Below are 26,456 nucleotides of genomic sequence, written 5' to 3' on the forward strand. Positions count from 1 at the left end.
TACGTTTCAATACATGAAAAGTTGGGCTTACATTACTATTTCTTTTACTATCAAGCGTTCGAAAAATATTTTTATTTAAATATATGTGTATATCATATATTTATTATATTATTTATTTTTTGATAAATAAAATGTAACTTTCATCATTTTACACATATTTTTAAACTCAGATCAAATTTGACTGAAAATAGTTGTCTTATTATTATGATTCCAAAAAACAATATCACAATTTTTTCAAAAGACAAGGTATTTATGTATGCCATGTAGTTTCAATTAAATAACACTTGTTTGATTTTTTTCTGCCGAAACAATCGAAATTTCCTATTCGAAATTCTTTTAAAGAACTTGGCCGCAATCGGCAGATGGCGAAAACGGCGCGATTTGCATGCCTAATGAAATTAGAGCGGGCTTTGTCAAAAATTTGTTGGGGATGGAAAGCAGAGATAAGCGCATAATTACCCAGAGCACAACGATGTTTTTTTCTGCCAAATTGTTATCTGAAATTTTGCAGTATAACGGGAATAAGGGAATTAAAAATTAATGCCAAACTAGCAGGAAGAATTTTGGTAATAGGAAGCTTAATTGGATTTTAAGTATGTTTAAAACGGCTTTTGGCAGGAAGAAATTGTATTCAAATTCTGAAAAAGTGGGAAGCACATAGAAATTAAGCTTATATACATGTATATTTGCTTAAGTATATAAAGGTGCATCCGCACAATAGAATGCTTAGTGTGCAAACTTAAAAGTTAAAGGACGGGCTAAGAGAAAAAGCTCTAGAAAATAGTCCCCATTTCCTTAGTGTTAGAAATCCAGCAATGCACTTAATGCATTTTAATGGACGACAAATAAAAACGAGATGTTTTGGCAGTGCTTTTAAACATTTTTTGGACTGTTGATGCGGTTGCGTAAAATGAGGTTGCTGGAGTGGAAATGGCAGCGAACTAAAACAGAAAGCAAAACAAATTAGTGAAGCGCGTTGCAATGAAATTAAAATGGCATTTTATTTTCGGCATCCGTACTGTATATATACTGTATATCCTGCGAGTGTTCCTGGCGTTGCATACTTGGGAGCGCTCTCGCTATTTGTGGCAATGTCCTTGAGTCCACACCGTTTGAATTATTTAAGCGGAGAGCATAAATTCCTAGCAGAGGCTGCGGCGACTGCATTGCTGCACGTTGCACATTGCATCCATTTATGGTTAGTTCTTTGGGCGATGCACACGCACTTGCCACATCCACTTGCCACTTTTCACGTGCGGCGGTCCAATTGACATCTGGTCGACCTTGCGGCACGCGGCAATACACGCATCAGTTGTGTGGCAGTGGCACTTTCTCTACTAAAGACCATCGAGATCTCGGCGAAGGCGGCTGGTCTCCCACGCCGACGAGTTTATTGCATGTGCGACGTCACCAGAACGGTCAATTTAATTGAACCAAGGCGGCAAGTAAACGAACGCGATCGCTCGATTGATCAACGTGCCCCAAAGTGAAGCGTCTCGATCGCATACGCTTGTGGCAAGCATCACCTTCAATTGACACAATGCTTTCACCATCCAAAATTGATCCACTGGGGATGAGGGGGCAGTGCCACAATGAATATATTTCAAAGTCAATGCATCCGTTGCGATCACCTCCTTGATCAATCGATCGGTTTGCATAATTGGTCTGATTTTGAAATTTATGAGGGGCGCAGCCAACTGATTCAATTGAGTCAATTAAATATATATTGAATTATCTGTTGATATTGACAAATGGCATAAAAATTGCAATCAAAATTGTGGGAAAATGTTTTCTGGCCATTATCGAGTGCGTGCGATCGGCGCCCGAATTTCAATTAACCGAAAAGGTTCCAAAGTTAATTGAATGATTTGCAGGCATTTTGGACGTTTAGTACTTATGGTATGCGGAACTAACTGCTGGTGGGAAATTGTATATTTATTAGTAGGTAAATGCTCTTAAAGCCCCTGAACTTTCCCACCTTTTTATTTTCCACTACTTGATTTTTATGTACCTATTTATCATAGACTTATTGTATGGTTATTTTAATTTTTCAAGTCGAAGAAAATTAAAGCTACTTGTTATAAACAAAGAAGTTGTAATTGGCAGTAAACCACACAAATTGATAATAACTTTTAAACTGCAAGGAATTTACAATTCGTTTCAATTTTACCGCTGAAGTTCCTAAAGTCTTTAAGAACCATCAGATTTAACATTTAAATTTAGAACAAAAAATGGGCCATTAAGGGCAATAATGGCCATAATATGTTTAAGTTGCAAATGCGGTAAATCGCACGAATAAATTATAAAATGCTTGTGATTTTGCTTTTCGGTAAACAACAGCGTTTTTGCTTTCTAAGAAAGGCAGTTGAGATAAATGAAAATACATTTTTAAAAATAATAATAACTGAGCGTAAGCAGTAAGTCGCACAGAAAAGCAGGTTATTATTTTTGGCAGATTACCAGTCTTAGTTGACTAACTTTGGTAAAAGCCTCGCTTGCAACACGAAATATCATCCAGTCTGCCAATGAATAAATAATTACAGAAAAATATTACCAGTCCCTTAGCCAGGCTAAAAATAAACTTCAGCAGGAAATCTGGCATGAATATTTCAATTAATTTTGGAGCGCTGTCGTACATCGCAAAACAATGCGAAATAACAGTGCGTGCCTTGCAGAAATAATACCCTTTAAATTTATTTACGGAAATTATGTTGTTTCTACAAATATTTTATAGTCCAAAAATATGTATTATTTACAACAAATGGATTTTATGAAGTGCTTCCCAGTTGCGGCGCTAACTCCTTAACTGGCCCAAAGTTCATGACATCCTTTCGTGGAGTGAAAGCATTAGACTCTACCTTTGCGTTCCATTTAATGGCATCGCTTTTCCCGCCGTTGTTATTCGTGGCACGCGTTTTATACAAAATAAATATTGCACACTTAACGGCCCACCAGGCAGTGTGCTCGTCCTTTTTCGGTTTTCGGTGGATATGTTGACTTTTCGTCAATGCTGCTGGCTTTTGTGTGCCTGAAGTACTTCCATCTTTTATGACCCAGCGAGAGTATCCAGCCAGAAGAACAGGCACTGAGAGACAGGAAGTGCGACAACAATGTTCATTATGTTCTGCGCTGCCTGCTGTTCTCCTGTCCTCCTTTCCTCCTTTCCTCATTCAACATTTAACCCTCCCACTGCCACGCCCCCAAGCGCCACTGCTGGTATTTGTGTTTTTCCCACGATATTTAACATGTGGCATTGATTTTTGGCACAACCGCCTGCAGGCGGCCCAAAAAGCCCTACTTTCCTTCGAGAGTTGCCCAAATTAATTGCCGCCTAGGTGCAGAAACGACTTAAGCGCTTCAATGGAGCATAAAAATCAACTGCTTAGAACTGGGGGATTTAGTGCGCCTCGTTGGAAGGGGAATACGCTGTACAATACACTAAAAATCTGTGGAATTTTCAATGATACAAACCACCTTAATCCTAGCAGCAAAATAAAGTTACAGAAAACGTGGTAGTCAAGCATTCGGACTATATTTGGATATATTTTGAGCAATCTTCCTGCCTCTATGCGAATACAGTATACACAGGCTCCACCTAGCGGCGGTTAAGTACTTGAATCTAGCTTTTGGCTTCAGGATGATTAAATGTTGATGTAGGCATATATATGCTGCATGAGCAGGCGCAAAACCACAAATCAATTTTAGTTTCAATGAACTAATCGGGCTGTTACCTGTAAGCCACCTCATCACTGATAATTACACCTCGAGCACCCAAAACTCCACATGCCTATTAAGAGCTGCAGTCAAGCGTTTGGATGGCCCAAATAATTCGAAGTTAATGTGCCGTTTTATAATTGACTATAATTTAAAACAAACTGTCTACTTTTTTCGGGCAATCAAGCCTGAAATGACCGACGTGCCTAATGCAAATTTCGCAGCCCAACAAGGCCGCTCGATAGGCCATCAATCATGGGAGGTGACTTTCATTTTCCTTTATCTTTCTGTATCCCAAATAGGAGTAATTAAAAATCGCCGAGGGTAGCACAGCATTTTCAAATAAATTCAGATAAATTTCGGCCATTAAGAAGGTAATAATGTAGGCCAAGAAGCACTTGGAAATGCATAAAAATGCAATATTGGAGTTTTTGAGCTACAAAATATAGCAATACTTTAAAACCCTAATTTTCTAAAGGATCAGAAAATAAGTCGTGGTAGAGCAGTACCAAAATATTTAAATGAATCTATGCGATTGTTTTGCAAATGGTTCCGCGCAAATTTCTAATTAACAGCGGTGAAGTAAACAAAGTCAGTATTACGCATACGCAGTGTGCGCATTGGGCGGCTGTATAATTGCTATTTACACATTTTCCACATGATTTGCCAATTTTAATGAGCATTGTTTGTGTTCCTCCTGCTGCTGATTCCCCGTCTGCAATGGCTTCGCCTCCAGCAGCTGGCAAAATAGACAGCACCAAGGGCATAGCCATGGATACATGGATACATGGATACATGGATACAAGGATCCTTGGATCCCCGGCAAGGATGTCATTCGGCGCACTACGCACTTCAAGCAGTATGGGTGTGTTTTCGTTTGCCTTCTTTCGTTAAAATTGATTTCGGCCATGATTGATTGCGCAGCAGCCCGAAATGTAGGCAACATTCTGGGCCGCTTAAAGTCGTCAGCCCATCGGCATCATCACTCCCCATCACAGATTTTTTCACGCATCGGAATTCGTTTACATTTCGCTTCAATTTATATTTATATTTATATTTATACGTATCTTTTCGACGCCACCGCATGTTTGCACAAAAAATTGCTTAAATAATGGAAGAGGTTTGTTTGGGTATGAGTATGAGTAGGCATTGGAACCTTTATTGACTTGTATTTCGTGTACCCGGTTTTAAATTTGAATTGTGGCCCATATTGTTTGCTCTGCGGTGTGTGTGCATCATAATGTTGGCTGATGGAAAATAGCCAATGCTGGCGGGCTTTTGTAAATTTAATTAGCTTTCAGAGCGCGGTTGAATCGCGTAATCGGATTTCAATTCAGGTTGCCAGGCCAGCACTTATAACTCGGGTGAAGCGCTGATAGTTCAAATAGATGTAGGTCCTTATGTAGACGGAGGAATTAATACTTTAATCAGATGTCAACTTTAATTTTTAGTTTTTAACTTTTCGTGAAAACATGTTGCACATGAACATTGTTAATACTGGGTTATAAAATAAAATGTTGGTATTATAGAAATAAATTCTTCATGCGAAGAAATTTCGTTGATGGGTTTGTACTTTTGCACTGGAAACTGAACACGTGCGCAAATAGCTGCTCATTTCTGGTATTTGCACATTTTATTTTCAAATGCTTATGCTGGTGTGGAGAATACTTTCAGGAATTTTTGCCACAACTCTGGACTAAAATTCGGCACTCACATGGGTGAATATTTCACGAACAACACTTGGAGCACCTGTCGATTTTTTCTAATCCAAGCGGTTGGTGTTGGCTGATTTGGGGGAACCAGCTCCAAAAACTTGTCCCCCGGGATACTATGAACACAAGAAGATAGTTGGGTATTTAGCCAGTTGCATGCAGTGGCCTACGTATCTGCATCTGGTTCGGCTCATGTGGGCGGCTGTGCAAATTTTGCCCGCTAACTGCGATGCGGCCTTTGCCGCATTTCGTTGCAGTTTCGCAAAACTTTTGCCTCGAATGGCTAATATTTGACGCACTGTTTCATTACGCTGGCACAGCCCCAGCCCCGTCCGCTCATCAAAGCACACAGCAGCAACCAAGGATAAACTGGCTCATATCCTCCCACGCCACAAGTCCCACTGCCAGTTTGCAGCCCCATGGCTGTCGCTATTCGAATTGCATTTTAAATTGATATACGTAAAGCGCAAAAATGGCACGATTTACATATGGCCAGCGCAGTGGGAGGAAGGGGTTGCAGCCGCTTGTCCTTCGCAGCAACTTTCCCCGAGGTATGCAACATTTGCCAAAAATAGCCCACAAAAATCCATTTGCAAATTTGCTGTCAAGATGCTCGGACTGACCTGCAGCTAAATAGGCGGAGGGAAAGCAATTAAAATAATGGCTTTAATTTAAATAATTTATAGAGCGCCCAAAAGGGGCTCTAGATGCAAGTAATGCCTGTATGACATTTTGTTGCACCATTTTTTAATTGGATGCATCGACATCTCAACGTAATGATCTTTAAAAAAGTTCGATGGGTATAAGGAAATAAAAACCGCCAAGTTTAAATAAACTTTGAAATGATATGAGTACATTTGCCTAATATTACTATTTATGTGTTTTAAACCTATTTCAAAGTGTTATTACCTTTCCACGTACATTTCTTGGTTAAGATAGCTATGTTTACCATCCAACTAAACAACCAAGTTGTACTGTATGTCGAACCTGCTTAAGTTGGTCGGTTAAGCTGTCCACCTGTCGCTCATCTGGGCCTGATTGTTCCATATCCATTCGCACAAATGATGCATCGCCGCACTTGGGGAATGCTTTGGAGGATTTCAGTGGCGCCGACTGGAAATGCGTCACTGTTGCACTTGCCTGTTTATTATGAGGCTACTTGAGTCGAAGGTGGAGGGTTGATGTTGATAGCGAGACGTCTGACTGGACGGGATGGGGGTTAGAGGTGGAGAAGCTGGAGGAGGTGGCACTGCAGATCCTTGAGCCTGCCACTCGGAGCACTTAGTCGCCTTTGACGCTTATGGCCCTGCTGCTCTGAATTTAATTTATTGTTTTCGTTTGTTGGCCGCTGTTTGTCTTCCCCCAGCCCACTTGCGTCGTTTCAAGTGTCACAACAGTCGTTTTTACGGCAAGTAAATTTTAATTTTCCTTTTTTCCTTTGCAGTGCGCTCCTATTTGCGCTAATTTAATTTCTTGTGTAATTTTATTTTTATGTTGCCAACGGGGGGCGTGGGTGGGTGGCTGTTGCTGCCTTGAAACTGAGACTTCCCTGCCCACTTTGGCATTGTGTTTGCCTTGAGGCAAACTTTGTCAACAATTTCGCGTACAACATTGAAAATTTCGCTGTTGTTGCGAAAAAGACAGACGAAAAAGGACAGAGCGAGAGCGAGAGAGGGAGAGGGAGCGAGAGAGAAAAGAATCTCATCATTATGAGCCTGGGAAAGTGGGCGGGGGCCAGGCCGAGGGCGTGGCACTTCGCACTGCGAGTAACGAATTTTTCTCTGGCGACACATCGCCTTCGTCCTGTGTGAGTGGGCACTCAGGACTTGCCTTTAGCGCCATAAGGTCAAGCGTCTTTTTGTCATCTGCCATTGGGCGCAGTTCGCGCAAATAAACACAATTGAGCAGAATGGAATGGACAGAATTGCAGAGACACTCGTCCACTTAACATAATTCAAAGGAGCGCCTTTTGGATGGCGCCAATTGTCTCTCACCTGTTATTATGGTTCAATGGGCCGAGTCGAAGGGTTTCGTGGAATGGCTCTTATGCCTCTTTTAGTGGGCGCCGCGCTGTCTGAATGTTCTATATATTCTATATATTTTTCAGGCAATAATTGCTAATTGCTTGTACTCACTAAAGCAGAAACTAAAATGAATGCATTCTCCTTTTATCACAATAATACAATCAATTAGTATTTGATTTAGCTAGTTTTCAGATTTCTTAACTATGAGGCTATTATTAACTATAAGCTGTGGACACAAATTTCATTTGGCAATATATTCATTCAGCTTTGCTATGAACAGGACAATTAAGATGGGAAAATTCTGGAAAGTGGCCAGATTCGTGTACCAAAGATCACGTCCTTGGAGTGAAGCAACTTAATTAAAGCCCCCAACAGGTCCATCCACGCACAGTTGGAATTGTACAAGTGGAATTGTAGCAGACTAATTCCGATTATCAAAAGTCAGTTCGCACAAAAATCACTCGGCACACGCGCTTGTCACACGCAGAATGGGCAAAAATCTGGGCGGGGCCACGCCAGCTGGGGGCGTGGTCTTATAAATTGTCGTTTCTTATAGACGACCCCTGACACAAACAGGCAGCTCAAAGAGTGTGTATTTGAGTATGTGTGTGTGTGTGTGGGGCGAGCAAAAAAGTGTAGCACACATTTTAGCGCAAAGCGGAAATGCTTGAGCAACAAGAAGGCGAAAAAGCACGAAAATGTCAACAGCAAACAAATGGCTTAAATGTCGACCTAGACAGCTTCAGCAAAAACATTAAACAAATGTTAGCCCTTTTACAGTTGATTCCGATGTTTTTGTAGTTTTGTTTGTTAGGCTTTGGTGGCTTTCAAGCATTGATTTATTCGTCGTATTTAAATTCTTTCTTGACCTTGGCACAAGTCAAAATGTGTTAGAATACACGCGCATCAGTAAATAGATATTAAGGTAAATACTCAAATGTATCACCGATTTTTATTGGCTTTTTTGAGCTTGGGAATTCGAGAGCGAACTTCTCTATCTGCAAACTTTCTGCAAATAGTCGTCGATTGTTTGTCAAGTGCTCCATTCCTCGCAGCCTTGGGTTCTTTTGCATAAATATGTTCATATTTTGGGTTTTTATTTTGTCGCCCCTTTCCTTCGCCATTTTGTTGCCATGTAAATAACGGTCAGCAGCTGCAGAAACAACAACGCAAACGGGAAGAGCAAGAGCAATAGCAATAACAATAGCAAGTGGAGACCGGATGTTTATGGACCGCCATTTTGGCCACTGGTCGCCATTTTATGCAGTTCCACAAGGAGTGTGCCAACGCAGTGGAGACGCAGCCAGCAGCGAGTATCTCCTGGCACTGGATGGCCCCACCTCCAGATGCTGCACAGTGATTTAGTGCTTATGGCAAGTTTATAAATTAAATTTAATGAAGCAGCAAGTCGAACTTTCGCCATTGTGCCAGTGCCCATAGAACTGGGAACTGGATGCCGAGAACACAGAGGCCACACAAGCCAACTTATTGATTATGCGGCCCCCGGAAGCTGTCGTTTTAGCCGTGCAAGGGAAAATTTGATTTAGTTGCAGGCGGTCGAGGCGGTCGAAACGGTCGAGGCGGTAATGGAAATGGAAAGTTCGCTCCGCTTGTCCTTGCCACTGGGCCGGCAAATTTTATCTTGGCAAATGGATCAAATTACGCATTTAAGCTTTGACTAACAAATGTCGGCAGCTCTAATTGGCTTTTCAAACGAAAGGGAATGTAATCGGCTAGGTCGATAGGCAGCAATTAGTTTACGAGGACTTTGCAGTGCGGCCCCGGCGCCGAATGACACATACCCATCAATTTTCAACCAAAATCTAATTATCGGCTTTGGAGCGACGGAGCTTTTTTTCCTTAAACTGTGTAGGCATCTCGGTTCTATTCACGACAACAATAACAATGAAGCAGGAGGAAGCAGGCTTATGCAACATAATCCTAGTTTATGACAGTTGGGGGTCCTCGCCTCGTGGGTGTAGGTGTGTGTGTGTGTTGGTGTTTGTGTGTGCTGGTGTGCAGTGGTGTTGGTGCCCCATGTCCTTTGCAACCAGCAGCTGCTCAGTAAACCGTATCCTCGTATATGTATACACACCATTAGGATGTACAACCTCGTATCGTGGGAAAATACAGTGGGCTAAAGATCAACATAGGCATTTCTTTTAAATTGACTTAAACACCTTTGCAGCAGCAATAAATACCTAAGAAAATTAGGATAAAAACAGTCTTCATAAATGTTGTAAAATTGATTTGGATGCTTTTTTGCACCAGCATAATTGGTCGGCACTCTTGAATTCCCAAACCTCCAAGTGGTTGAAACTGTATTCATTTATTTTGTCACCGATAAGTGAGTAATCCCACCGGGTTACCAGTTCAGGCCACTCGAATTGAATGTGAAGTCATGTGGAAATCCCTTTTCCAACTAGTTTAGCACACTGTGCACCGTCGACTGATACCTACATTGTTTATTTCGAAATTCCTATAGCTTTGACAAGTGTCAGAAGCACAAAAGGCGCGCCTTCGATATGGACGTATAGATATCTGAATGCATACACATATGTATGAGTATGCGACCTCCGGTTAGGATCGGAGATTGCGAATGCGACACGACCTGCCCTGCCCTGTCCTCCAGCCGAGCACCCCGACCCACACTGCCACTGCACATCCTTTAGAGGACTAAATTGAAGACTTCTTTGTGCTGGGCCACAAAGTGGGTCCCTGGATATTGGTGCAGAAAGGTGTGGGCTGGAGGCTCTAGGAGAGAACGTATTTGTACAATCTCAATCGTACTCACAATTAGACTATAAATATTTGCCAGTTGTTTGGCAGACAAACTGGGGATGTGTTTTTGTATTTTTTAGGGGCACTGCCAGCAAAACTTTTCCTTCGCGAAAATTCGAAGGTTGTGAACCGATGGCAAAAGTTTCTCTGCGAAATCTGCAAATATGCGGGCGCACACAAATTCATGGCATACATTTAGGCGCCGACAAGCCGTTGACAATTTTCGCCTTTCGCCTTTCGCCTTGGAGAAGCTGAGAAGCAGAGTTCCTAAAGCTTTCTGCCATCCATTTGCATGTTATTACGTCGACTTGTCGATTTCCGGGCATTGCATCCGATGACACATGTTCCAGCTCAAACTTGGGATGTACCCGAATTGGGTGCTGCAGTTTTTATGCCCCGATAAAGGCGACAATCACAAGCATAAACTCGTATTTACGCATGTGTACAAATAAATTCTCTCACTCACAAGAAGTGAGTGGTAAAACCATTGAACATTTTATCTGCGAATGGAAATGGCCGAAGAAGCTTTATTGGCATTCCGGGAAAATTGATGTTCTGGCCATCAGCTGCAGAACCCAAAGGAATGGTCGTTGACCACAGAGAACCGCACCGCTTTAAGTCATGGCCACATTTCACATGATGCCAATGTCAATAACCTACGTTAGCCTCGTTCCATTTGGGTTGGTAACTGCTCTATATTCGCTCGTCGCCACTAAATTGCCTATACTTAATTATTTATGCCATAAATTCCAAGTTTTAGCCGAACGAGGCGACAGCTGCCGCATCTTGGCCCCCAAGAGCAGCCGCCCAATGCGATTTTACAGAAGGGTTAACAATTTTAATTGCAGCCCAAACTACTAGCATGCAGGGCTCAGAATGTCGTCTAGCTAAATGCCAAATAGGCCGAGCAGCTGACTCGACTCACACAATATGTCAGATGAAGGACCGCTGGGTTGCTGGTCGGGTGGTCGGGTGGTCTAGTGGTCTAGTGGTCGCCCAAGGGGCCCAAACCACATGGCTGGCAGTCCGAAGGACTGAAAGTGCAGCCATCTGTCGGTAGTTAGTGCAGCACAATGACTTTCAATAGATGAACTTAGATATATCATGTTTGCTGGCCCCTGTTGGCATTGCATCAAATGTCTCAAGGGGCACAGTTGTCTTCTGAGACTATTTATCACACACTAATTGTATTCTATGCAATCCCCCCTTTTCATGAAAACGGAAGCGAATATTTGGGCTGACAGGAAAATTGACTGATAAAATAACCCAGCAATCGCTGGTAATCTTATGCATGTTCAATAAAACTACGAAGTTCATAAGTTTTTACAACTAAATTAAAAGCAATAAGTATCTCCAAAGCTTATCAATATTCAGTTACCGCCTAGTAAAATGTTTTTTTATATTACATACAACATTAAAGTATTCGTTCATAGCACGACTTTTAAAGCAGACATGCCTCAAAGTCAGGGAAAACAGGTCCTCCTGGGGCTACGGCCACAATTGTCCTCCCATTTCCTGGCGGCTACCTTTGTCTTTTAATTTCTTGCGACCAGCGAAATAAATTCTAGCGAAAAGCCGTTTTCCTTTCTGGCTGACAGTGAATTTCTTGTGCCGCATTCTCACTCAACTGTCAGAATAGATGAGCACTGCCTATTCGGGCTCTTCGGGGAAGTTTCTTTGTCGCCGGCCAGCAAGGTAGAAAAATTGTTTCTACCTGCCCCACTTTCCTCCCAAACCTTCATCATCTGCACATTTCGCCTTAATTGCGGTCAACGTGGTGCGATTTTGTGTCTCGGCTCTAAGCGGCAAATGGAGAAATTCAAAATAATAAAAACCAAAACCGCAGTTTTCCACAGAGAACTGGGCTGCTGCAGAAGGAGCGTTGCATACTTCTGGGCGCATCACGTGCAACGGGGCGTATACTTCACCATGGGCTTTACACGGCGAACAATTAACCCATTTAACATCTATATTTCTTTGTACAAATTTCTCAGTATATTTGTAACCAAACGTTATAAATATTGAATTGTTTTGAGTTCTGCAAACGTATTTAAAATAATATAAATAAATGAAAGTAATATAAATTAAAGGAAAATGTTCCATCTTTTAGCCATGCTAATAATATGCTAATAATATTTTTTTGAGTGCGTGGTAGGTATCTTTTCATTGCAATTTCCCCCGTTTTCATGGTCTAGTTTGACGTTATTCAGTATGTTGTTATTGTTGATCCCCACAGACCTCCCCTGCTCCGGATCCATATTGATTCGCAGCGAACGAACGCATTTGCAGCATTTTCCGACATTTTCCCGTGTTCATCCGCCTGTGTTTTCTGTCCAATGTTTTTGCCCGTTTCGACCTCTTTTCAGTTTGTGCTATGCATTTGTTATGTTTGTGGTTTTTGCACTGCCTCCCCGGCAACGATTTTAGTAAAAAACAGATTTTTTTATAAATTAAACTGCTTTTCGTTTTTGAATTTAGCTGTTTGTTTTAAAGCGGCCTTAGATAACTCCAGCTTAAATGTGTTCCATGAATGGAAAATCCTTATTGATGCTTTTTATTTAAATCCCATTTTCGTATGCATTTTAAAACTTTATTGATGAGTGCAGTTGACAACAGTATTGAATTTGTATGCTGTGCATAAGTGAACAAGAGTTTGTTGATGAGATCCGAGGAATAATAAACTATTGGGTGTCGTCCATGTTCATGAAAACATTAAATAACCAAAAATATCAGTATGGGAATTGTGGCTAACTGGAAATTTGAGAATTACGAGCCAATTTTTGCGGTGCTCCTTATTATGAAAATCCCTCCTATGACAGCAATAAATAAAGGTCCTGGAATGCCATCAGTGTTACGCCTAATTGAACTAAAAGTTGATGCCGATATTGAGCTGCCGCCGTTGTTTCGCCGGTTTTACACTCACTTTTTTACGTTTTTCTGTGAGTGCCGCTGATGCGGCCACACATTTATGTGATTTATGGTAGTCTGTGGCAGGAAAAAAGGGCCGCTGGGTGACCTGCATGCCATGGATGTGTTTTTCAGCCATTTGTGCCATTCAGCCAGTTGCAAAATATTGCAGGGCAGCGCTGCATGATTTTTCAAGAATGTCAACCGCGAACAGCTGATTTACGATAAGTGGTAGTTAATGGGTTCGCAGTTCACTACAAAGGTGGGGATGGGGCTTAGCAGGATAATAATTTCCCGCATAATAAGTTAACTAGCATTACATTTAAATAATTTAAGGCCAAAAGGTCACAACATAATTACCATTCCAGCAGCATGCTGTGATTATAGCTCGCTACATGTTACCATATCATATTGACCATAAAAAAAGGGTTCTTCGAACATGTAATAAAAATAGTGTGGTGATATGTGTGGTGCAAAAAGTTAGCTGGCAGGCGAAATGCTGGGAAGCAATTGTTTTCACCACTCGCGGCTTTTGTGCCAAAGGGTTTTGTTGTTCGGATCCCTTTCAATTACTGGGATTTCTCAATTGTTTGCCGCGCCGTACGAGTTTTTCAAATTACTAACCCGGCCAACCCTTTGCAAGCTAACAAGGTTCCCTATGTGTTAATTAAATGACAGCAATTGTTTACTTTGATTGAACTCGATTAAGCCCGGTTGGCGTTCGCGGCATGTGGACTTATTTCTCTTGAAGCGGCATTTATTTAAGACCCCAATTAATGGTAGTGAATACAAATATTTATTGGCGGAAAAATGCGCTTTCACCTTTGGCAAGGTACCTCGTAAATTTTCGTTGGTTTTGCGTCGGCAAGATTAATTTCTTTTGAAGGCTTCCGTGTAAAAATCCTTGAAATTATGCAGATGGGGGCTTTGGGGGGAAAATTATGTAAAGTGCAGGCGCAGGAAAAATATATTGCCCTCGCGATGCTGTGGCATAATAAATAAAAGTGGAGCCTACGGAAGCCGCCAGAGATGGAAAAGTTCCTCCACGAATGAACGTACTTTAAAAACCCACAGAGACAAGTTGGACCCGTCCTTAATTAGGGCCAGGATATAGCACATCTTCTCCAGCTCGTTGGCCATCAATGTCCTGACCAGAAAATGTTATCTCAGTGTTTTGACAACTTCCTCGACACTTTTTGCATTTCACCTGATTGTCGTTGGCGGAAATATATTTCCATTTTCAGTCCCCGTCAGCCAGCCACAAATGTGTCGTGAAATCTCCAGCTCCTCAGCTTTTCCCTCTCGAAGCCGTTTTTCAAACTTTTCCCATGCTGCGGTAGCAATATTCGTGCTGGGCCCCAGTTTGCTCACTGACTTTTTCCCTCTGATTTATAGGCAGCTATGACTTTTTTCGGCTTTTGGCCAAACTATTTTGTGTATATATGCCATAAACAAGATTCCAATGCCGGGCCATTAATTTTCGGTGAAAGAAACCAAACTTAATGTTGGCTTAAAGTCTGGCACACAATTGGTTTCAAGTGCTTTGCGAGCGAATATTTATTGGAATGTGCCACAAACAGGAAACTGCTCGTTTCTGGCTCGTCTTCGCCAAAATGCAAATGGTGCTAATGTCGGCTTATTGCTTTTTAAATGCAATTTGTTATCTCTACCTGTTTAACCCTCATTTGGAAGCTACTCTTACCTGGAAAGCTAAGCCACACTATGACATATCAGCTATTTTATTTTGTGTGGTATAACGACAACATGTAATCAAAGAAAATAACACAACCAGAACGAGCTGAAAAGCTTCTTACCCTCATATACTCGTATGTATGGCACACGTGGGCAAACATCCGCAGTTAACATCCGCCTGGCAACACGGTCCGTGTTTTAGCTCATTAAGAGCGTGCACAGGTGGCAGGCCATTCATTAAATGATGGCCCTCATAATTCCATGTATGCAAATATTTTTTCAAAATGCCAAATGCTAGACGGAGGGATGTGGAGCGGAGCAGGGTGCCCATTCGACTGGCTATTTTGCTGCAACATTGCCTGCGGTGCAACACTTCCTGTTTACACAGACACAGAGACACAGGTCCTCATATCCTCGTATCCTGGCTCCATGGATCATCCCCGCTTGCCACCTGCACTAAAATGTACACTTGTCAGGAAGGAATTGTGCTTTCAATACAAAAGTCGTACTAGGAAATGCCTACACGCACGAAAAGTTGGCTTGAATTTAGTGTAAATGCACTCAGAAAAGCACTAAGTGCCTCAATAAATTACCTAATGAATTCCAGGCAATGATAACCTGTGTTTTGCTTGACAAAACCTGCAACATGAGCTGCATCTCCGTACCACATACATTTTTAGCTGGAACTGGCATACAGAATATAATAATGGGTATATTTATTTCATGTGCGTTTAAAGTTTAATCTGTGACTTATACATTTATATATTGGTTTCATTGTGGTTGAGCATTTAGCATGGATGACATTATGTAAGACATTGATAGAGCTCTTAAGTTATGGCATATGAAATTCGATTGGCCGCTGTCATGTTCAGATCTCTGTGTTCTGGTGACGCATTAATTATCCTTTGAGACCGCATCGATTTATTTTTGGCAAACACATGGATTAATTGCCAACGACTCGAGTCTCGAGCAAAATGCGGAATATTCTTGGTCCACACTCACACTTCCAATTCCGTTTGGTTGGATGAAAGTTATGTAATAATACAATTAAGCGTTTTCATGCTGAACGCTGAGTTTGATTAACAGAAATTCCAAGTCAGCCAAGTGTGCGTATTTTGGAGGGAGATTCGCTTAAAGTATCGTATCCTTTGTATCCTGCGTCAGATGAAAGTGGCACTGCGAGCAGAATGCAATTTAATTAAAATGAGCAAATTTTCTTTTTACTTTCGCTTATTTTAGTGGAACAGGGACGTGAGTTGCTTCTGGGGAAAATACTGCAAATTTCTAAGGCTTCAAGTGCTCGGCAAGTTATGTGCCTGAATTGCTGTTTATTTTGACTTTGAACTAAAGGGAACTTGCTCTGATCTCATGGGGATTCCAGTCAAAGATTAGAGGAAAACTTTTCAAGGAATGCGAAAATTATTAATTGCTATTTGAGCTTGGCTCTAAACGAGAAAGAAATTCAACTCTAAAAGATTATGGGAAAGTAAAATCGAATTAAAGTTTAGATTTTCTTTTATATGCCAAAGAATCATGCATTGGCACGTTTTCCAAGTTAAATTAGCTTAAATGTAATAGTTCTTTTAGCACCTCATCCGCCATCGCGCATACGACACGTTGTCCACAACATGTGTGTTGTGTTTGTTTGCCCGGCGGGCATTTCAGTGAATTTATCATCCAGCTTAAGCACACAATTGTCCGTCTATTGAGCCATTCCCTGGCTCCGGAGTACGACTCCACGCAGGATTCTGCGCGATCTCTGCAAATGGCCATTAAATTTCAATTTCCATTTCAATTGCAACTTTGTTGGGTAATTCATTCTCGGCTTTATGACCTGCAACGTACTGCGTGCCCCTAATTGCCGCTGCAAAAACTATTGTCAAATTCCACTTTTTTCCGCCAAGTGGGCTATAAATAAACAGCCAGGGCTGAAAACCATCCAAACGACTTTAACTAAATGTTGAACCAAACTTTATTCGCTCTTTCTCAGATCCTTTTGTTATTGTTTCTGGCATCATGCAGAGGAGTCTTAAAGTGATGGAAGGAAAAAGTTTTCACACAAGTTAAACGTAGTTTTTCCACAGCAAAAGTGGAATTTAAAACAAACTAAGAAAAAGACACATAAAAGCACAAGCTGTGTCAGCGCATATGAGTTTTACTTAGGACACCGTGGATTCTCTTTCGAGCATTGATGAATTCATCATTACCAATCTGGATTTTTAATTCATCATTTCCATCTTACTTTCTTGGTCTTGTAGATATTAATTTATGTATTATAGGGGTAACTACGAATTTCTTGAGCTCAAGATTAATAACTTTATTAATGCACATTTCAAAAGGAAGCCACCCTGGTTTCCCTGGAGTGAGCCCAGCATAACAAAAGGGTGTCCAGGTCATGGTGAAAATGTCGGAAGTTCGGTTTAGGCCAAAAGCACAGACTTGTGGCCGGAAGTGGGTCCGTTGGCGACTGGGTTGTGTGTGTGCAGCGAATGGCTGGTACAAGGAGGATGGTGGTGCAAGTGCTTTTCCAAGCAAATTGCCAATGTAAATGTTGCAACAACCAGCTGCAGGCAGCGGTAGTGGCAACAACTAAATGTGGCCCTATGGCAGCTGTGCAAACAGCGACGACAAGAGCAACAAAACGAGTGCCTGTGCCAGTGCCAGTAGCAAAGTATTTGCTGATGACGTCAAAAAGCACAAATGCACACACACACACACACAGAGAGAGACACACACCCAGCGTTTTCCCTGCAGTTTCCCCGACATTTTCCCACGCGAAGCAGACATCTCAACTAACTGCAACTCAATTCTGCAGCGGAAAAGCAACGCAACCGAAATTGCCACAACGGCGCTTCCTGGTCGCCGTTTTGCGCTTTGCGTTTTGCTGAGGCACGCGCAATTTGATTTGATTGTATTGCCACGCCCACACTTGCTAAGGACATTTCTGCAGCGAAAGGATAACGCCGTGGCATTTGGCGATAATAAGGCGAAAAGTGCTGCGCGTTATTATTCACAAGTTTAATTCAATTATAATAAAATGAAAATGAGTGAACATTTGGGCATTGTTCAGAAGTAATTTCAATTTGTATCTAATCTTTTTCTACATCTGCAAGGAAAATCTGATTCTTGCTAGCCCATCATTACACTTTCCCAAATTACTCCATAGACACCAACTCCAATTCGAAAGTTCAACGGAGTTCAACACTCGAGGGAGCATAGTATGCGCTTGAATGCCTCCAGACCTCAAGGATGTTCAACGAATGTAGTGAACATCCTGGCGGAGAAATTGCCTTCATGAATGCCTTCCACTGTGTTTCTGTCTCAAAAACTGAGAACGTTTGCACGGCTGCAAATTGGTATGCCAAAGAAACGATTTCAGAACCATGTTGTGTGTGCTCAGTGGATCGTACTTTCCAGCCTTTATCTGTTACCATGTGGGGGTCCCTAGGCGGCGCTAAGCGGGTCCAAGATGTACTAAGTATGTTCAAAACCATTTCATACTTCTTAACTTGTATAATAGGATACAACAAATAGGCCTACAGTCTTCTGATTATCAATTTTACAGGGAATATGCTTATCAATGCATAAATTTATGCGGTTGTATTAAATTACTGGAACGGTGTAGATTCATACAGATACTTACAAAATGCTTTTTCCTATGACAAACGTGCAACTAATTTACGCCCCTGTTTTTCTGCGTACACACGGCGTATACGCAACGCGCGCCTAATTAGTGCATTATGCACTCGCATTTGAAAAGCAGCCGACTCGACTCAATGCCTCAATGCCTTGCTCCACTTACAGGCTCAGACGACTTGCCACTTGCAACTGCAGCAGGAGCACAAGCCACAAAGGGACACAAAGGACACAAGAAGACAGCAACAGCAACAGCAACTGCAACTGCAACTGCCAAGCGTGAATGCGGTAGACGCGCGTCGAAGCTGTAGAGGAACGCCTTCACATTGGATTACGCGCAGTTTTACTTTAGAGCGGTGCCAATTAGTGGCCAACAGCAGCAACAACAGCAGCAGCAACAGCACCAGCAGCTCGTGCAGCAGCAATTGCTAGCCCAGCAGCAGCAGCAACTGCAGATACAGCAGCTGCAGCAACAATTGCTGCTGCAGCGACTCGAGCGTGAGTTGCAGCAGAGTTACTCGTGCCTGCGGCAACGTTGGCTCACCGACTACGCAGCTCCCCACCAGCAGCATCAGCAGATCGCCCAGCAGCAGCAGCTCTTTGCGGCCCAGCAGTTGCAGCTGCAGCACCAGCAACTGCAGCAGCAACAGCAGCAGCAGCAACAACAGCAGCAGCAGCAGCAGCAGTACAGCTACTACTTCAGTCGCGGCAGCACCAACACCGATCTGGGTCTCGGACTGGGCCTGGGCTTCGGTCTGGGCAGCGGCAACCTAGCCAGGTATGACCATGCTCCATGCTCACGTCCTAATCCTAAAGATTTGCACCCTTCTGCCCTTCCAGCTGGTACCATCTGCCGTCCACATCGGCGCACATCTATATAGGAACCACCAGCAGCGGCGGCGCACCGGGCAGCGCAGCCTATCCTCCGTATCCGTACCGGAGCGTGGGCGGATATTCCGGCGGAGGTTATCCGGCAGCGGCGCTAATTAACTTCGATGCCTCGCCGACACCGCTGCTAGCCTCAGCGGGAAGTTCACCCGGCTACTTGCCACCACTGGCCATTCCGGCAGCCTTACCACCACCGCCACCGGCGCCGAGCGTAGCCACCGATTATTACTTCAGCAGCCGGAGCACACGGACCGTTCCGCCACCGGTACCGCCCACTCCGGCGGCTGTTGCAGCAGCGGCATCCGCATCGGCATCGGCAGCAGCAGCAGCAGCAGCAGCAGCATCAGCGGTCTCCAGCTCGCCGTTCCGGGAGTACGGGAGCGCGGCGGAGGAGCTGCAAGCTGGCTATCGCTACAAGGCCACGCCCCGCAGGCGGTACGACGCCTACGACAACTACGGCTATCTGCCTGGCTTTGCCAGCACCACTGAAGACGAGGAGGACCTGCTCGAGGAGTGCCTGCCGCAGGAACTGCTCTCCACGGACTGCTCGAGTCTCGAGGAACTGCGCTTCTTCCATCTGCAGGAGGAGGACGAGGACGAGGACGACGAGGAGGTTGCCACGCAGCTGGCGCACATCCTTGACCTGCCGGACTTTCTGCATCCCTACGGCGGCAGCGGCCGGGACAGCCTGCACAGCCACAAGACGCCGCCGCAACACGAGTACCAAACGGAGCACGGCTCAGCCGCAGCGGGAGGAGCGGGATCGGCGGGATCAGACGGTCGGGGTGCTGGTGGTCAGTCGCAGCGCGTCCTTGAGGAGCAGCGCTATCAGCCCTACCAATACCAACAGCAGCAACAGCAGCAGCATCAGCAGCAGCAGCAGCATCACCAGCAACAACAGTCGCACTTCCCACAGCAACATCAGCACTTCCAGCCGTCGCAGCAGCAACTGCAGCAGCAGTCCTACCACTCGTACCAATATCCTTCGCAGGACAGCTGCGAGGGCTTCAACCAATTCGCCAGCAACGCGGGCAGCTGCCTGGGCAACCAGAGAATGATGGTTAGCAAATTGTGGAACAGCTGCTTCCCGGAGTTCACCCCGGACCATGTGCACCGCCACAACTTTTATCTGTGCCAGGTGAGCCATTTCTCCAGCCACAAATCAATTTTATCTTTTATATTATTAGTGCTATAATCAATCTATTTAAAAGGCCAATACATAAAGATTCTTTGCTGACACTCATTGCTCACTTTCTGTGTGATTTAATATAAGAGTCATGATATACAAGCACTTTGCCTTGAAATGGTTTCTTTTCCACATGGAAAGCTGTGCAGAGAGCTAGCAATCCAATCTCCTCAAGAAGTTCAAACGCAAACCTGATGCGCCTTTACCCTTTTCAGTGGCAGCGCAACACGCAGGTGCGCATCGTTTACCTGTTCTACCGATGGATAACGGCCATCACCTGCCTGGCGGCGCTGGTCTGCTCCTTGCTGGACATCGGACGCACGGACGAGCACTTCGAGCACCACTACGCCAAGTGGTGGATCTACCTGACCCACTGGGGACTGCTCTTCTGCACGGTGCAGGCCTGGCTGGCCGCCTGGATAGTGACCCAGGGCATGATGGTGGAGCGCGAGGACTTCGAGATCGTGCGGCAGGCGAAGAAGAGTCGCCTGCACCACTTGTACTGGGTGCTGTACACCTGCGCCACTGTCTATGCGTTCATCGTCACCATGTGCTACTGGCTCCTGGTCCACAATCCCGGTAAGTGAACCGCATTTGCCCCAAGTTCATAGTTCAGCCGGCAGTGCTTTGAACACGAGAAACGAGTCCTTGTTTTCCTTAGTTGCCATTTTCCCCAGTATACTAAATTGTGCGGTGTTATTGTTGGGCAATTACAAACAATTTTGCGACACCTAATTTAATTGTGCGGAGCACTAAGAAGGACTTACAAAAAACTAAACCACATAAGTACCAACCAAGCAATCGCCATATCCTATTTGTGGGCATCCAAGGTGTCCACCGAGAAGCGGTGTGCGAATATAATGCCACTCACAGTGAAGGCGTAGTTGATGAACATCTTGGCGGACGCCTCCATGTACTGGTGAGTTAAGTAGCGAGACCGCTTGTGGCGCAGGAAGAGCTTCTGGGAGTTGTACATGGCCCAGGGTCCGAAGAACACCAAGCAGACGCTGGCGGGCACGTAGTAGCGCATCTCCAGGCGAACGCTCAAGGCCACTGTCGAGACCAGGAAGACCACAATGCTCGCCAGGATGAGGATCCACAAGTTGGCGGTGAGGAATCCGGGCACCCACAGCCCCAGCAGCGTGTAGACAACCAGCACAGCAATGCCAATCAGCACAAATGGCCAGGTTAGGTCCTGTTCGAGGATGTGCAGACACACCACCAGCAGCGTGAGGCTCTCGAACATGCACCCAAAGATGATCCAATTGAGCGGGAAGGTGAACTGCAGCCGCCGGAAGCCAATAAAGGCCAGCGTCAGGTTAATCCACGAAAGCAGGAGCAGCAGGACGGACAGGCCGCGGTTGGCCGCATTCAGCTGGGGTCTCCAGCGGTACGTGGAGCCGACCCACTGGAGGGATGCCAGGACCACCTGGATGACCAACAGCAAGAAGACGTAGGCTCGGAAAATGCAGGTGGAGGGTTTCCGTCTCTTTGGAAAAAGGTCGATGCTGGTGCACGCCTCCACAAAACGCTCCCCTTCCGAAAACTGGCTTTCAAGCAGACTAGGATTAGCCTCGTAATTGCTCTTGGAGCTATAGGATCCAACGGATCGCACGCTGAAATTTGGGGCTGATACCGATCTGGTTACACCTAACATACTGGCTGTCAGGCCGAGCTGTCGCCTTTGACACTTGACACGGGCGCCGGGAGTCGACCAGAAAACGAGGAAATTGCCCACATCGATGAGTGATCAGCCAGGCGATGGCGACGTGCGCCTCCGGCTCAAGGTGCGCCAGTGCGTCTACGGCATCGCCATGGTGTACATCGTCCTGGCCATTGGGTTGATCATCTTGCCGGGCCTGTTCAAGCGATATTCCCTGGTGCCGGATGTGGTGGCCACCTATTGCTTCTTTGTCATCGGATTGGCCAGCCTGTGCACCTATGTCAACGTGACTTGGCTGCGCCGGAAGTTCCCATTCAACTGGATAGTCAGCTGCTGCAGCGCAGCCTGCCTGGCACTGGGCACGGTGTCCATCCTTTCAAGTCAGCGGGCGGCACACGTCCTGCTCGTGAGCCTGGAGATTCTCGTCATGATGGCGCTGCTCCTGCTGGTCGGCTCTTTTCTGCTGGCCGATTGCCCCACAATAGCCTACCTGTTCCTCACCTGGTTCATATTCGTTGTGTTCTCCTGCGTCCTAATGGCCGCCGTTTGTGTCCACGTGCCTGATCTGATTTACTCCTATGAAGTAGCCACTCACTTTGTGCTCTGGCAAGTTATGTGCCCCCTGATTGTGTTCCAGGCGCAGGTCATCTCCGGCTATTGGGAGAACCTGCCGCCGATCCTGGACATGCCACTCTGCTCCACGATGCTCCTGCTCGACTTTCTCGCCTGCTACATCTTTCTTGACTCCGCCGATGAAGTGGGATTTGAGTTCTACTACGCTGGCCAGACGTCAAATCAAAAGTTTTTAGCCAGATCCCTGAAGAGCCAATGGGACATGTTCGTGGACTCGAAATAGGGATTTTCTAAATTGGAGAACTCTGAAAAAGCCTGCCCGGAAGGGCTAAATGTATTCTATAATATATGAAGAGAAGCAGTGCATTTACATCAAGTGTTTATAAAATAAGCTTTATACTTTCCAGTTCTCGAACTATGAATACATTAATAGTTCCCAACCGAACCCTAACACCACTGCTGTACTTCCAGAAATCCACAAGATCGATGCGCTGAACATAATGGTCCATGTGCTCAACACGATTATAATGCTCATCGATTTGGCAATCGTGGGGCACCCGATCAAGATGAGCCACGCCTACTTTACCACTGGCATTGGCCTGGCCTACGCCATATTCACGGGAATCTATTTCTTGGCCGGCGGAACAGACAGGTGACTTTCAGCGACTTTCATAGAAGAAGGAGGAGGGTAATGTCGTTTTTGATTGCAGGAAAAACCAAACTGCCATCTACCCGATGATGGACTGGACCAAGCCGGGCAAGGCGATCATAGTGACGGCCTGTGCGATCATCTTTACGTTCTTCGTTCACTTCTGCTGTTACCTCCTATACCGCGGACGAGTCTGGCTCTTCACCAAGCTGTGCATCCGCGGACGGCACAATCGAGATGGCGAAATGGGTGAGGGCCTCAACGATGACTCTGGTTCCCGTATGGGCGGTGGCGGTGGTGGAGGATCAGCCGGTGGCGGAGGAGCAGCTGGTGGTCCGGTGGCTGGCGCTGGCGCTGTGGGCAGCAGCCAGGACTACGCCCATCAGCAGCAGTATCCCATTGCCCACACGGAGCAGCCGCGGGCGGGCAGCCACCAACAGCAGCAGCAGCAGCCGCCGGGCAGTTACCAGCTGCCGCCACAGTACTCCGGATATCTCCAACAGCCGGTGGTCGCCGGGGTCAATGTGGGCGTGATCAGTGCCGAGGGCGTTTACCAGCCCATTGGGACGGACACTGGACGCACTAGTGGCGGAGGCGGCGGCGATGGCAAGCACAAGTCCTCTTCCGGATCAACAGCTGGAGCTGGAACAGGAGCGGGACAGGGATCAGGTTCGGGATCGGTATCGGGATCGGGCTCGGCACTGACGCGCACCGTAGCCCACTTGGATGCGTCGCAACGGGAGCAGTTCCTCAATCCCAACAAAATCGTCGAGTACAAGATGTAAAGGCGTTGCACCCGGCACCGGTATACGTTCCACTTGTCCATGAAGTTTCTGGAGAAGCACTGTGCCCAGTGCGAGGCGACGCGCAGCGCCATCTGCGAGGAGGAGCGCCATTTGGCATGAGCACAGTGGTTAGTTTTTAGATTTGCTTTCGAGACGTCTAGTTTTCGAATACCTGCCAGGCCAAATCGATTGATCGGGCTCAAATCAGTATTGCACATGGTATTGCTTTTTTTGTGGCAAAGTAGTTTGTAACCGTAGTTTCGTAATTTTGTAAAAGCTTTGCCAATCCATTTTAAATGTGTAGTCGCTTTTCAGTGTGCCGCATAGCATGCGTGCATATATAGCACGAAAAAGTTCTAGGATATTAGAATTGTTCCTTTAGGCGAAGGATTACCGTTGAGTGTATTCAGACTTTTTTTTGGGATGGTAATCTTTTCGGCAAGTCGTTCCGAGAGTTTAAAACGTTTTAATGGACTAAGTTGAACATGATATTCACATTACACACACAACTCACAGTATTTTATTTGGAGCTCAGTTATCTAATTGATGTCATAATCAAGCAATTGTGTTCAACAACAAATTAACTCACTGTCAGCAATTATTTTCGGCCCCAAACTCAGAACGAACCACACAGCTAGAGAAAACCGAAATGAGAAAACAAAATGACATACTGCCTACAATGATTTAAGTTAGGAACTTTTTTAATTAGCTAAGTTAACCATTATCCACACAAATTTTATATATCGGTGCAGGTGTAAGCCAGTTCGTTCATCAACATCCGAGGCAGAGGGTATAAGCAATTAATAGTTGATTTACTATAATTGGGATGGAAGGTCTTGGATTATTGAGCATAAACATGGCGAATAGAATTGGCAGTTTTTTAAAGGAGCTAAACGGCGCCGAACACGGAGTATGTAGAGCAAGCAACATTAATTTTAGGATACGCTTGGCATTGGTTTGCTTAGTAATTAGTGAATTGATAACATAAAATACGTTTCTTTATATGAATATTTTCCCAGCAAGCTCAGTCGCTGCTAGAACACTCTAATAAACCTTATTCTAGAAAGCACGACGTAAAGTATTACGATTAACAATATCAGAAATAAATATTTTAGCATACGATGTTGAAAAGTATATTGCAAAAAGTTTTACTTTCGACTCGAATCCAAATACGTACCCTACAAAACCCCATGTCTTGCTTTTGTTGGTTTCTGCGAGTATGTGACTTGAAGAGCTACCAAAAACTGCAACCAATGACTAGATTTATTACAAGACGGAAACCTATATATGTAAATAGTTGATTTCGTTTTCGTTGATCGACTTCTATCTATATTCAAATGCATAGCAAAAATTTAGGAATCTGTTGAAGAAAATGTCGGTTCCCGTGAAAAGGTATAGCCACCTTAAGTAAAAATTCAGAAACAACAATGAAAAATACAACTAAAATCAAATGCATTGAATAAAACTCGTCAAGAGGAATGTGTTAACAAGCTAAAGCAAACGAAAACAAATATTAACAAAAATATATTTAAATAAATATACAGAAGCGAATGCAGAGCAAACAGCATGCCCAAACTATACCTACATTATTGAATAAAAATGTAAGACATAATAGCGAGGTAAAGCAAACAACCATTAATTTTTGATAGATTTACATAAATTAAACACTTTCTCCTAAATAAACAGATCATCCACAGGTATTCAGGTATTTTTATTTCCACATTGTTTTAACCCAATTTCTTTTTAGAGAAGTTTTACCAGTTTTGGTTGAGGGACTGCAAAATGTCAGTTTCGCACGCTTTTCCCAAATTGTTTTCCAAAAATTTAGCATAAATGTATAAATGAATGTTTATATAGACTGAATATTATTAAAAAGCAAAAAAAAATTAATAAAGTATATAACCGAATTAACAAGTAAAGGGAAGCGGTTCAATCTTTTTGGAATTGTAAAAATATAAAACGAAAAACGCAAGATTTCATATTAGCCACAACATACAACAGTAAACACATATCAACAATTAGAGAAAATCATTCTAAATATAATAATATTCAATGAGATGAAAAGAAAACGTTTCAAATAAAACAAATCAAAGTTGACCTCATCAAGAACCACACAGTAAAACCACAGTAAGAAAGTAAAACTTGCATAAAAAAATGTAAAAATGTTAAACAATCACTATAACGTATGTATATGCAGAATATATTTAGCAGAGGAAAATTCAAATATTATATTTTGTAGATTTTTA

The 26,456-nt window shown here is 44.1% G+C and overlaps 3 protein-coding genes across 3 annotated transcripts; 2 read left to right on the plus strand and 1 right to left on the minus strand.

The window, feature by feature from the left end:
• The first annotated feature begins 17,423 nt into the window (after positions 1–17,423).
• LOC6541652 lies at positions 17,424–25,328 on the plus strand. Its single transcript, XM_001969606.3, has 6 exons — positions 17,424–17,501; positions 18,778–19,244; positions 19,307–20,492; positions 20,756–21,119; positions 23,248–23,428; positions 23,487–25,328. The coding sequence occupies exons 1-6, from the start codon at positions 17,424–17,426 to the stop codon at positions 24,208–24,210; spliced, it is 3,000 nt and encodes a 999-aa protein (XP_001969642.3). The 3' UTR covers positions 24,211–25,328.
• LOC6541179 lies at positions 21,239–23,128 on the minus strand. Its single transcript, XM_001969607.2, has one exon. It carries the CDS (start codon positions 22,195–22,197, stop codon positions 21,352–21,354), a length of 846 nt encoding a protein of 281 aa, XP_001969643.1. The 5' UTR covers positions 22,198–23,128; the 3' UTR covers positions 21,239–21,351.
• Positions 22,271–23,146, plus strand: LOC26526616. The gene has a single exon (XM_015160052.2). It carries the CDS (start codon positions 22,283–22,285, stop codon positions 23,057–23,059), a length of 777 nt encoding a protein of 258 aa, XP_015015538.1. The 5' UTR covers positions 22,271–22,282; the 3' UTR covers positions 23,060–23,146.
• Positions 25,329–26,456: the final 1,128 nt, after the last annotated feature.

Source organism: Drosophila erecta, unplaced genomic scaffold (assembly GCF_003286155.1).
Source record: "Drosophila erecta strain 14021-0224.00,06,07 unplaced genomic scaffold, DereRS2 tig00000055-arrow-pilon, whole genome shotgun sequence".
Lineage (NCBI taxonomy): Eukaryota > Metazoa > Arthropoda > Insecta > Diptera > Drosophilidae > Drosophila > Drosophila erecta.